The sequence below is a fragment of the Callospermophilus lateralis genome, chromosome 11, assembly GCF_048772815.1.
Source record: "Callospermophilus lateralis isolate mCalLat2 chromosome 11, mCalLat2.hap1, whole genome shotgun sequence".
Lineage (NCBI taxonomy): Eukaryota > Metazoa > Chordata > Mammalia > Rodentia > Sciuridae > Callospermophilus > Callospermophilus lateralis.
Window position 1 is genome coordinate 5,069,282 of NC_135315.1, and position 13,489 is coordinate 5,082,770.

General features: G+C 44.5%; 1 protein-coding gene across 2 annotated transcripts in view; it reads left to right on the top strand.

Moving 5' to 3' along the window:
• Positions 1–13,489, top strand: part of Prpsap1 (phosphoribosyl pyrophosphate synthetase associated protein 1) — a 29,741-nt gene that overhangs the window by 6,283 nt on the left and 9,969 nt on the right. For both annotated transcript variants that reach the window (XM_076870691.1, XM_076870692.1), the window contains 5 exons: positions 1,699–1,765; positions 8,692–8,864; positions 10,322–10,437; positions 10,880–10,935; positions 11,729–11,874. In XM_076870691.1, coding sequence (XP_076726806.1) covers positions 1,699–1,765; positions 8,692–8,864; positions 10,322–10,437; positions 10,880–10,935; positions 11,729–11,874 — 558 coding nt within the window. The remainder of the gene's footprint in view (positions 1–1,698; positions 1,766–8,691; positions 8,865–10,321; positions 10,438–10,879; positions 10,936–11,728; positions 11,875–13,489) is intronic.

Genomic DNA, 13,489 nt, shown 5'->3' on the forward strand with positions numbered 1-13,489 from the left:
AATGCTTGGGACCAGAAGTGTTCCATATTCGAGTTGTTTAGATTTTTGAATATTTTGCATAGACTTTACTATTGAGCATCCCTTATCCAAAAACCTGAAACGCTCCAAAATCCAAAACTACTTGAGCACCATCAGCACTCAGAAAGTTTCAAGTTTTGGAGCATGGATTTCTGGGTTAGGGTTGCTCAACCCGTGCTAACCCACAGACTGGCATCCAGTCTGTCTGGCTGTCACACGGGGCTCTCTGGGATCCTATTCTGCCCCCTTACCTGCCTGATCTTTGCTCAAGTCCACCACCATGTTTTGTGCACTTTCCTGCCTCCCTGAGGACATTTCTGCCCTGTCACTTTTCTCACAGTAGCCGGCCATTATTTTACAACAAGTTAGTCAAACTCTTTCTACCCTCATACTGTCCAGTGGCGTTGCTTTCCTGTCACACATAAAAGAAAAGCCAGAGTGCCATGTGGTTGGGCCTCTGTTGGCTTCCTGGCCTCCTACTTACCTCCTCTTTCAATTGCCCTGCTTCCCAAGTGGCCACAGTGACCATACCTCTGCCTGGCACATTCTTCCCCGCTTCCTGGTCTCCTCATGGACTCCCATGCCCGTCCTCCTTGCGTGTTCCTGAGCCTCCAGCACGTTGGCCTGGAGGGTTAGCTGGCCTTTGTGTTGAGTTGACTCTCGGGTCAGTCTTCATCCTTTTGGTCCTTGTCCTCTACTTTAGGACCTCAGCGTTTGTTGAATGAAAATAAGGGTGTTAGCCTTTGGTCTCTTTATTTGCTACAGACTCCCCTAGCATCTTTTTGTTTTTAAAGAATTTAACCTTTATTTTAGTTGTTGTTTCTTCTGTGGTGCTGAGGATCAAACCAGGGCCACCCCAGTGCTAGGGAAGTGCTCTACCCCTGACCCACAACCCCAGAACCTCCTAAGCATCTTATGTACAAGTATCTTTATTTCAGTGATAGTTTTGGGGGTATTTCCATTTTATTTTGTTTATTGGTTTTCTTTTTTCTTTTTTTGACAGAGATTTCATGTGAATCTGTTGGTTAGTTTTTTGTTTTTGGGGGTTTTTTTGGTACTGGGGATTGAACTCAGGGGTACTCCACCACTGAGCCACATTTCCAGCCCTGTTTTATATTTCATTTACAGACAGGGTCTCACTGAGTTGCTTAGCACCTCACCATTGCTGAGGCTGGCTTTGAACTTGTGATCCTCCTGCCTCAGCCTCCCAGGCTGCTGGGATTACAGGTGTGTGCCAACATGCCCAGCTGGTTAGTTTTATCTTCTACTTTTGGCTTATTTTTTCCCTAGCTTGACTTTACTTTTTTCTTTCTTTTTTTGCACAGCGTTCGAGATTGAACATAGGCTCTCACACTTTGCTAGACAAGAACTCTGCCACTGATCTCTGCTTCCCCACCAGCCCTTTTAATAAATGCTATTTTTAGATGGGGTCTTAAGTTTTCAAGGCAGGCATCTAACTGGTCATCCTCCTGCCTCAGCCTCCCAGGAGCGCCCCCATGCCCCACCAGCTTGACTGTCCTGATGTGTATGTTTGTCATTCTGGAGTCCGTCAGGAACTGACTTTGTTTTAGCAGTTGAAGTGTTGATTTAGAGTCTTCTTTGCTCCCTTTAAGTGCCAGCTGCTAATCATTGCATCGTGAAGTGCTGCTGTTAAAACTTGAGAACATTTCTATTTTTCAGAAACAAGAGTTGAAATAAAAGAATCTGTTCGTGGCCAAGACATTTTCATTATACAGACAATACCCAGGTAAGAGCACTATTTGATGAATTCTTTTTTTCCTCTAAAAACCATTTTTTCCCATGTGAGCAAGTCAAGGTTCTCCTAAACTATAAATTTGTCAGCATGTTAAATGCTTCCCAGAACACATTTCTGGTCCCCTAGAATTCCTACACTGTTGCACTACACTGTACCAGTGTACTTGACCTCTTCCCAAGCGTCAAACACCTCAAGGACAAGATCTTGTTTCTGGGTGCACTAAATCCAGGCCATTGTCTGCCAGCTCCACTCTGCAGAAGAGCTTGTTGTTGAACCTGCTTTGTAACTGCTCCTGGTTCACAGATGGCCTTTCTTTTTTTTTTTTTTTTAACTCTTTGGTCTTCTAGGGATTGAACCCAGGGCCTCGTGGATGCGAGGCAAGCTCTCGATGGCTGGGCCACCTCCCAGCCCTGCACACCATTTTATTGTGCACTGTTTGCCTCTTCTGGCCATCTCTATTACAGACGGCATCATCACTCCTTCCCATAACACAGGGGGGCTGACCCAGGGGCCTGTGGCCTGTGGTCATACATCTGGGATTCTTTCTCTTTTCATTGCCTGTACAATGGGATTCCTGATCCCCTTTGCATTCCTAAGGCTTTGTTAGCATTAAAGATGGTACTGAAGCTGGGTGTAGTAGTACACGCTTGGACTCTCGTACTCAGAAGGCTGAGGCTGTGGGAATAACTTAGGCCCTGTCTCAAAGCAAAAAGGGCTGAGGACGGAGCTCAGTGGTAGAGCCCTGTACACCCTGCATGGGCCTATCAGTCTTTCGTACCCCCTCCTCCCAAAAAAGAAGACTGGCACTGAGTGCCCGTGGTGTCCAGGCATTTTGTGTGTTTCACATTTAATCCTTAAATGCTACCTGACAGCTGTTTTTGCCACCATTGAGGGGATTGAGAGGGCTGGGTCTGCAGGAGATCAAGAACAGCAGGGTCATGGAGTTATACACACTCAAATATAACCAAATCTCCTACACAGTGTTACTGGCAGGTAATAAATATTTGATGTATTTTTTTTAAGATTTGTTGATTGACCTTTTTATTTATTTTATTTATTTATATGTGGTGCTAAGACTCTAACCCAGTGCTTCATGCATATCAGGCAAGTGCGCTACCACTGAGCCATAACCCCAGCCCAGATATTTGATTTTTAATGCTTTCTTTCTGATCATAACAATAACAATGTTAATTACTAAAAATACAGACAGGTGATTATGGTGGTGCATGCCTGTAATCCCAGCAGCTTGGGAGGCTGAGGCAAGAGGATCAAGAGTTTAAAGCTAGCTTCAGCAACTTAGTGAGGGCCCAAGTAACTCAATGAGACCTGTCTCTAAAAAAGGTCTGGGGCTATGTCTCAGTGGTTATGTGACCCTGGGTTCAGTTCCAGTACAAAAAAAAAAAGGGGACAGGAGAAAGGGTTAGGGATATGGATCAGTAGTAGTGTCCCTGGGTTCTATCTCCAGTACCAAACAAACAAAGAACTAGGCATATCAGTATAAAAGAGCTATCTCATCTTTTAAAAATTCTTAGTTTGAAGCAATCAAACTTACAGGAAACTTGCTTGTACTACCATCTCTGTTTTTTAATGTGGTGCTAGTGATGGAACCCAGGGCTTCACACATGCTGGGCAAGTGCTCTCCCTCTGAGCTCTACCCAGCCTTGATGTGGCCCTCTGAGAGTAGGCTGGCACCTGATGGCTTCCCAGCCCAGAAGTTCAGGGTGTAATTCCTGTAAACAAGGACTTTTCCTTCTGTAATCACAACATAGCCAACAGAATATTAAACAAGTGACTCCTGTCTAATCCTCGGGCCATGTTAGTTCTGCCCACTGTTGCAGTGATGTTTGGAGCAGAAAGATCTAGTTCAGAACCTCAGCTGGTGTTTAATTGGATCTGCTCATCCTCACTCTTCCTTTGGCCTTCAAAACTTTGACATTTTTTAAGACTTTTTATTGAAGATTTTGACATTTTGCTGTTGGGATGATGAGATTGAGGTCAGACATCTGTGGTGGGAGGTGGGGGTGAAGCCATGCCTTCCTGTCGTCCTGTTGCATGGCATCGCGTGGATGTGCCATGTTCTAGCCAGCAGTCTTGGCCAGCTTGCGCCTGTGCTGACTCAGCAGTGTGTGAGCACATCGCCTGTTTCCAGCTATAGGAAGATTCCAAGAAGTGGCATTGCTATTTGGAAGGTTCGTGCATTTGTGTCTGGGGAGATATGGCTGCATTGATAGATATTTGCAGTATCTGTGGTATTGATAGATATGTTCCTCTCGGGGTGACTGGTTCTTTTTTGTTTAGTTGATTTTGACATGTGTCTTGGGAACGAGGAAGACCAGGGGGCCTACCTAGAAACCCAGGGAAATGGATGATAGACACATTGCTTTTGCTTGTCCTCCTTTCTAGCACTAGACACAGTGCCTTGAATTTGGAAGCACTGGGCAGTCCTGTTGCATGCTTCCAGTCTCAGAGTCACTTCCTGCCTTGTATTCTTTCTCTTGTGACCGCTCAGTGTTTTTGTTTATTTTAGTGTTGATGGACCTTTACTTTTATTCATTTATTTTTATATGGTGCTGAGAATCGAACTCAGTGCCTCATACAGCCTGACTGCTCAGTTTTGATCCCACAGAATCCCTGTTTGAGGAAGCCTCTTACTGTGTGTCTTTCCCAGTTGCCTCGCTGTGGGTAGCTAGCTGTGGACGTGCTGAGAGGTACAGGTTTTTGTGGACCATGTAAATCTGGAAATGGAAGTGGCTGGTAAGGGATGGGCAGCACACAGGTGGCAGGCAGAACAGGAACTTCCTTTTGGGTGTCATCTGAGAAGATCGGTTGTTCTAACTCCATTACAAACTGCTAGTCCCACTATCAACAGACTTTGCTGACCCACTCTTGAGTCTAGCAGAACACGACAGCGGGTGTGCAGGTGTCACTACAACCTTGTACACCTGTCTTCTCTGCCTTGAAATGAATGGGTTTGACCTATGTCACTAGCATATAGAGTCCCTCAAATTCTTGTGGAGTGAATTAATGAATACTTTGCATAATTTTTTGCATCTCTGTCTTTTCTTCATTTTCACATGATAATTGTGATCCTTTTGTACTGTTCTTGGATCTCAGCAAGATCCTTCCTTCCTTCCCCAGTTGGTACTTTGATATTCCTGACTGTAACTCAGACTGTCCTTACCATGTCATTTTAAGTGCAGATTCACAGTTTACTATCTTGGCAAGAAAGCGTTCACCATTAACAGCAGCATCCTCTGTGATCCCTTCCTGGCGTCCAAGTTGTCCTAAGCTAGTCAGCCAGAATGCTGCAGTTAGTGTAGGAGCATTACATAGTGGCGTCCTCTGTGGTAAGAGGTTGCATTTTATATAATCCTTGGTCTCAGTATCATGGTGGTCATGAGTGCTCAGTATAAATATTTATCGCCTGCAGTCCAGAGGATCCTAGGGCAGTGTGTAGGCCATACTTTGCAAGTGAAGGATCATTGATGAGCAGGTTTCTTCCGGGGAAGGAGCAGAGAAGCATGGAAAAGCAAATTGGTTAATGAATAACGGGGAAACATTTTTGCAGTTTTTTTTTTGCTCGTACCTAAAGTGTTAGAAACTTGGACCAAAGGGTTCACAGATGAACTTTGTAGAATAGCTGTGAGGATTTTACACATGACTCAACACATGGAAGACCCTTCCTCTTGAGAAAGGAGTAGGAGTGTGGCTGTATGCCTCTGAGGCCAGAGTCTCCCTGAGGATGGCCTAAGTCCCCCAGGTGCAATAGCGCACGAACTCTCTGAGGTTCCAGAAGCCACAGTTCTCTTCCCAGTGGCTCAGTGTGGCATCAGAGCAAACTCTGGCTTACCTGGCAGTGTCCTAGGGTGGCAGGATGGAAGAAATGAGGATAAACTTGGAGAAAGGTTCAAGAGGGTGAAGGTTACTAGGTTTGGCATAATAAACCAGTATTTTTATTGCCTGAGAATGGAACAAAGTTAAAGTACAGAGAGCCATGCACAGTAGCCACACCTGCAGTGCCAGCAATTGAGGAGGCTGAGGTAGGGGGACCAAAGTTCAAGGCCAGGGGCTAGGGTGGTGGCTAAGTGGTAGAGTGCTTGCACTCGTAGGTCACAGGTTTCAAATCTCAGCACCGCATATAAATAAATAAAATAAAGGCCCATTGACCCTAAAAAGTATTAAAAAAAAAGAAAAAAGAAAAAGTTCAAGGCTAGCCTGGGCAACTTAGTGAGACCCTGTGCCAAAATAAAAAAGGGCTGGGGATGTGACTCAGTGGTTAAGTGCCCCTGGATTTAATCCCCAGTACAAAAAAAAAAAAAAAAAGCTGATTCTAAACAAAAGCTTAGACATTCAGATTAGTTTAGTTCCTGCAAAATGCTCATCCTGAGAGCACTGTGTGAACCCTTTTCTTAGTGCTAGTGTTGCTCAGAATAGCTTTTGAACTCCTGAAACCGCTTTCAAGACATGCAGTGTGTTTCTTATGACTAGTCCAATAATAGCAAGCTTTCGGTTGTTCCTCATTAAATTTTTGGAAAGGGCAGAAGGCCATTCTGAATGAAGTGAGTATGCTGGTGATTGAACTGTGTGCTGCTAATCACCAAAATTTCAAATCCACTGAGCCATGGAACTAAGTAAAATAAATGTAAATCTTAAAGGCATTTTTTGAGAGACAAGTTTCATTTTATGTACAAGTTTCTGCCTGTTGATACAAAGTAAGACAGCTCATTAAAATACCATTTGCAGGGGCTGGGATTGTGGCTCAGCAGGAGAGCGCTCGTCTTCCATGTTCGAGACCCAGGGTTTGATCCTCAGCACCACATAAAAAAATAAACAAGTGAAATAAAGGTGTTGTGTCCAACTACAACTAAAAAACCCAAAAAAACATTTGCAATGTATTTGCTGAGATGATTAGTAGTTGGGGGTGGGGTAAGCCCCACGCCTCGCCAGGCTGCTGTCACTACAACTCGGTGGTATCTCTGCTGCAGTGCTGAGCCGTATGGTCAGTGTTGCTGCGTCCACTGCTCACCTCACCTTGTTTTGTTTGGTTTTTTGGGGTGCTGGGGTTCAAATGCAGAGCCCCATGTGTGCTGGGCAAGGGCTCTGCCGACTGAGCTGCACCCCAGCCCTCAAGTGTTAGAGCAGTGGGGCTGAGTTCAGAACAGGGTATGACTGCCCAAGGAGAGGAAGCCCCTTGACAAAGCAGTCAAGATTATCCTACTTAGATGCAAAGACTACACGAACTAGCCAGGATGTACTTGGACATTCTTAGGTACAGATAAACAGCGCAGTCTGCCAGCCAGTTTCTCTTCATCCAGCTAACAATTACCATCGCCTGTATCCAATTTGTCCAGTATCTCTCAGCGAATGGGTCAGACCAGTGTGACAAAGGCCCCTTTGTCACCTTCCTGCCCAGCAAGGGGTGGGGGTGGAGGCCTGGAAGCTCTTCTTAGCCTTGGGCAGAAGGATGTTGAATTCCTTGGCATAGGTCATTAGGAAGAGGGAAAACTGGAAAATGAAACCTGTGTGTGGGGAATTGTCCATTAAGGGAAGTAAAGTCACCCTGGAATGAAGACTCCTCAGAAGCTGTCTCATACAGTAATGTCTCACTCCCTGGGCCTCCTTGGGATGGCTCTGCAGACTCATCTGTCATACAGTTGTGTATTATTAATGCCATACCAAAGCCAACTAAAAGCCTACCCTTCTTCCAGAATTTTCTAAACTAACTTCAGCTCTATCTTTGCTCTGGATTAGCCCAAGAGGCTACACTAGGGGAGATTTTTTTGGGACCACACAGTGTCATACAGTAGAGGGTCAGGAAGTGCTCTGATTGTTTCTAGGGTCACAGCAGCCTATGGAGGAGATGTGGGGTCACCAGTATTTCATCCAGCCACCTACTCAGCCATCATTGGCCAGGTCCCTCTTGGGTTAATGGCAGAATGTGGATTCAAGGCCTGGTACCTCAAGAACCCTCTCCTACCAGCCTGGGAATTGGCTACTGGAAGAGGGCAATAGTCCTCACCCCAGACAGGGGTTCTGAGGAAGCGTGGAGAGTCCCTGGAGGGATTCTGACACACAGGTGGATGTGGGACGTCATCCCGGCAGACCACGGGGTTCTCGTGCTCAGAAAGGCCGAGCCCACCATGGCTTGATCAGCCTTGGCAAAGGGCAGGAGCCCACATTCATCACTGGTGGGACTTCCCTTCCAATGTCTTTCGGGGCTATATTTCCTCCTGTAGTCTTTTCAGGAATCTGTATATCTCAGGGAAAGAAGGGACTGGCTGACAGGAGGTTTTTGAGCGGCACCAAGACTTCCCTGTTCCCTCAAGCCCTGAAAGAAAAGAGATCAAGCTGAGCATGGTGGCATATACATATCATTCCAGCAAATCTGGAGGCTGAAGCTGGAGGATCGAAAGCTTGAGGCCCGCTTCAGCAATTTAGAGGATACCCTGTCTCAAAATAAAAAGTGCCAGGGATGTAGCTCAGTGGTTAAACACCCTGGGTTCAAGCCCTGGTACCAAACCAAACAAAAAGAGATCAAAATCCTTTCTGTTAACCACAGCTAAATAGCAGGACAGGTTTCTCTTGGCATTCATTGGTCTGAATCTCTGGGAGAGTGCCAGCAGATTTCAGGTATCCGTGGCCTCCAGCAGCTGCCTCCAATACCACTGCAAGGGCTGTCACCACATGGAAGATCCAGGTAAACGAGAGTGGGTTAACTGTGCTGTGGGTTCAAGTAACCACAAGTGGACCCAGGGCTGACTCCACCTTGTACAAAGAGCAGTTGCCTTGCTTTTCCCTGCATTTGTGGGTGCCGTCACAAGCCGGGTGGTGACAAGATCCCTTTGTCAACATCTTGGCAGCCCAAGTTATGTCGCTGAAGTTGAGATCCTTCCTAATACGCATTTTAACTGTTCCAGAGATGTGAACACAGCTGTGATGGAATTGCTGATCATGGCTTATGCCCTGAAGACGGCCTGTGCCAGGAACATCATCGGCGTCATCCCCTACTTCCCCTACAGCAAGCAGAGCAAGATGCGGAAGAGGGGGTCCATCGTGTGCAAGCTGCTGGCATCCATGCTGGCCAAAGCAGGTGAGCGCACAGGGACCCTGGTGGAGGGTCTCAGGCTCTGCTGTTGGGCTGCAGCCTGCCTCGGGCATCTAGTCTGGGCCTGCTTCTTTATGCGGTGTTTGCTGGTTACTCTGTTGCTCCTGTTGCTTGGCTGGGCTAGGGATCTGTGAGGCAAGGCAGCTCCCACCTTCCTCTCTGTTGCCTTTGGGATCTGCTCGCTCCTGCTTTCTCTGACCTTGGGCTGGGCTTTATGGTTCTGTCACTTCTCTTCCGTTTTCAAGTCAAAACTGGCTGGCTTGGCATTCTTGTACAGTCTTTTGAATTTTGGGTCTAGATGTGTGTATTTGCCTTAGTTAGCCATGTTCCTTTTATGTTCACAGAATTAAGACACTATTTTTCTTTTATTACTTCTTTAGTTTATATACTCTTTCCCTCTTCTCATCTCCAGTTGCCTTTGTGTACAGCACCCCATTTCTATTGCTTTTATTTTTCTTATGTAGTAGTGGTATACTTTCTGACCTATAATCAAATGTAATAAAATATTAAACTTATTGAATTTTTATTTGTCTGACATTTATTTAAAATACTGGTTCCTTGCTGGTTATGGTGGCACATACCTGTAATCCCAGCTCCTTGGGAGGCTGAGGCAGGAGGATTTCAACTTCAAGGCCAGTCTGGGCAACTTAGTAAAACCCAACTCAAAGGGAGAAAAAAAGGTGGGGGTATGGTTAGGATGTAGGTCAGTGGTAGAGGATTACCTAGCTTGTATGAGGGTTCCATTTCCAGTACTACTCAAATATATATATGTGTGTGTATATATATATATATATGTATATACATATATGTATGTATATACATATATACATGTTCTTCACTCTGGAGGTTTTGCATTGACCTTTGACCATTCTCAGTGTCTTTCCATGTATCCTTTTCTGTTCAGCACTGTTGATTATTCTGAGTATGTTTTCATTGTTTTTCTATAAAATACTTCTTAAGCTGTTATTTTATCACATGTAGAAATTACCTCATCCTTTAGCATTTTATCCTTGTGATGTATGAATTTCTTTTCTTCCTGTGTGCATTCCTTTGCATTGCTTTCTTGTTCCTTTCTGCTGAGGCCACATCCTTTAATAAAGGCCTGTCTGTTTCTTGCATCTGTTATTACCTGGATATTTATTAATTCATGTTCATATTTTTGCTTCCACCCGGTTTCCCTCACTGGTCAGGACCAGGCTATGGTCAGAGTGGAAGGAGCACACTTGTCAGCCTAGCTGTGTCCTATGGTGGGGCGCAGGCTCTTTGGCATTAGGTTGGACAGCTCCTCAGCTCCTTAGGTCTTACAGCGAGTCTGTAACTGCAGCACTGGCTCACAGTGTCTCCTGCCTTCAGCCTCCTGGTGGGAAACAGGAGTTGATCTGCCCACTGAGGCCATTAACTTGTAGGGGAGAACTTTGTAATTTTTTGTTTTAAAATTTCAGGTTTAACTCACATTATCACTATGGATCTTCACCAAAAGGAAATACAAGGCTTTTTCAGCTTTCCCGTGGACAACCTTAGAGCCTCACCTTTCCTGCTTCAGTATATCCAGGAAGAAGTGAGGAGCCACCAGCAAACACCCCTTTGTCCTCAAAGAGATCCTATTTAGTTTTTCTCTGGCACCAGATTTCATGATTGAAAGGCACATGTGATGCTTCCTTCTCAGACTTACTGCCCGTGGCAGCCGGATAGCCTCAGATTCAGCATTTAGTGGCGCAGGACCATATTTTTGAAAGACATTATAGCGAATTTCCTAATAAGTACCTTTAGCAATCACACTTTCTAGAATGAAGGTTTTTTAAAATATTGTTTACCTTCTTGATCTAGCAGTACCTTTGCAATGAAGTTAATTGATAAACAATGAAAAATTTAAATGTGTAAATGAAATTCTGGCATATTTGGTTGCTAGTTTGGGTCACTGATGAGAGGAAGAAGTGTTATCCAACATCTAGGGGTTTTTGATGACATTTCAGTATTTTCTATTTTTCCTCCAAATCTAGATACCAAATTACAGAAATGCTGTCATTGTAGCTAAGTCTCCTGATGCTGCAAAAAGGTAAATGAATCCTATATTTATTTAAAACAAACAAACTCTTGAGAGTTGGGCACGATGACATGCACCTGTAGTCCTAGCACTTGGGAGGCTGAGACGGGAGGACCCCTTGAGTCTAGGAGTTTAAGGCCAGCCTGGGCAGCACAGCAAGACCTTGTCTCCAAAAAGGAAAAGGTGAGAAGTCCTTTTGGGTGCTCTGAGATCAGAATTAGCTGTTTTGGAACCCACAGCTCCCATGGCCAGCAAGCTCCCCGGCTCAAGCTCCCCTGGCCTTGGCCTCTAGGCTACTAAGGAAGGTACCTCTGAGTTCCTGGGTTTTTCTCTAAGATGGAGTTCTCTAAGTTCTCAGAAAGAGAAGAGTGGGACTGTGGGGTTTTTCAGGCAGTGGTTTTTAAGACACCATTTTAAAGAGAGTTCATTCTCCTGAAAATGACTATTAGAATATTGGACGAAACAAAGAAGAAAAATACATTGTAAAAAATATTGGGGGCTGGGGTTGTAGTTCAGTGGTAGAAAGTTTGCCTAGCGTGCATGAGGCACTGTGTTCAATCCTAGGCACCACATGAAAATAAGACAAATAAAATAAAGGTATTTAAAAAGAGTATATTAAAAAAAAAAATTGGACTAAGGATAGAACCAAAATTATCTAGACTCAGCTGCTGGCCCAGAACCCAGTTCCTGTGCCCTGAAAGCATTTGTACCTGACCTGCTGTGTGTAATTCCTTTGTTCCTGAAAGTGGAGTGGTAGAGTGATGCTTCTTCCCCTTGGTGCTCTTCTCCCTTTGTCTTCTCTTAGGGCCCAGTCATATGCTGAGAGACTGCGTCTGGGCTTAGCTGTGATCCATGGAGAAGCCCAGTGCACAGAGCTGGACATGGATGATGGCCGTCATTCTCCCCCAATGGTCAAAAATGCTACCGTACATCCGGGCCTGGAGTTGCCGTGTAAGATTAGCTCTATACTTTTATTATAAATTGGAGAAATTTCTAATGGCTAATATGAATGGCTAGGTGTTAACCCCTGTGTCTGCTGTGCATGGTCTCTTGCTATTTTAAAATAACTGAATGGGCCAGGTGTGGTGGTCCTTACCTGTAATCCCAGTTACCCAGGAGGCTGAAGCAGGAGGGTCATAAGTTTAAGGCCAGCCTAGGCAACTTAGCAAGACCATGTCTCAAAATAGAATATTTAAAGGCGGGGGGGGGGGGTGCATTGGGGATATAGCTCAGTTGGTAGAGTGCTTGCCTTTCATGCACAAGGCCCTGGGTTCAGTCCCTAGCACCACAAAAAAAAAAAGACTGGAGCTATATAGCTCACCACTCTTGGGTTCAATCCCCAGTACCCCCACAAAAAACATAAAAAAATAAAAAGGACTGGGGATGCACCTCAGGGGTAGAGCACCCCTGGATTCAGACACGGTACCACAAAATAATAACTTATCATATATTTATTATGTATTTTATATTATTGAATAGCAGTGCCACGATTTCCCCTTTTGTAGGAGGTTGCATGTGTTATACACATTTGCAGACTGTGTAAGGACAATTAAGCTGATCTGGGTAGCATTCAGTGTTAAATAATTTTAGCTTTAGAAAACAGAGTTGTGTGTAATGGTGGCACATCTGAAACTTTATGTTCAGTAAAATGGGTGATAATAGCCATTAGTCAGATACCGGGTATTAGCCACCAGGTAACCCTGAGCACTTATGTTAGAATGTAGTTCTCTGACCCGATGCCAAGTAATTTCTCTTACTCATCTAACAGTGTAGAAGCTGTTTACTTCCATGGACTTTGGCACTGAGTGCATGTATATTTTATGTGTGTGTGTGTGTGTGTGTGTAGATACATTTAGAGTTTTCAGAGGAAGCAGGTAGTTTCTTTCTAGATCTATTTGCCACGCCTCAGAAGCATGCAGTGGTTGGTGGGATGGAGGCGCTATGGGGCGGGGCCTCAGGTGGTTTGTTCGAGGCAGGCTCCTATCTCAGTGGAGCATTCTAACCTTTACTCCTGCTAACTTTGCCGTTGCTTCGTTTTAAACTTGGAAGATTTTCACATAAGAGTAATATACTTTGTTTAACTTTAATATTTGATATCAGTATGGTTTTTTTTTTGAGGAATTCATAATTAAAATTTTTGAATAGATAATACATTCACGTGTTACAAAATTCAAAAAGTATAAAATTCTTCACAGTGTGAAGTATTCCCCACCCACAAGTTCTCTTCTCCTAGCTCCTTGGATATCTAGTACCTTGGTTTTCTGTGTCAGGGCAGAGACTTTTTGCATTTATTAGCAAATACGTATTTCTTTTTCTCTCATTTCTACACAAATAATAGTAAGTTGTACACCTCATTTTGCCTCTTGCTTTTCTCATTCAGTTCCCCTTTCCCTGTCAGCATGTACAGTGGAAGGCATCTCAGTCTCTTGTTGCAGTTCCATAGAATGGATATCTCATAATTCTGGTGGTCTCAGAATACAGTTGAAAGGCATGTAGATTTTTTTAAGTCTTTGAAAAACAAGGCTCCAGTTACTGTGAGCATTTGTTGGACCCCTGCTGCAGACCA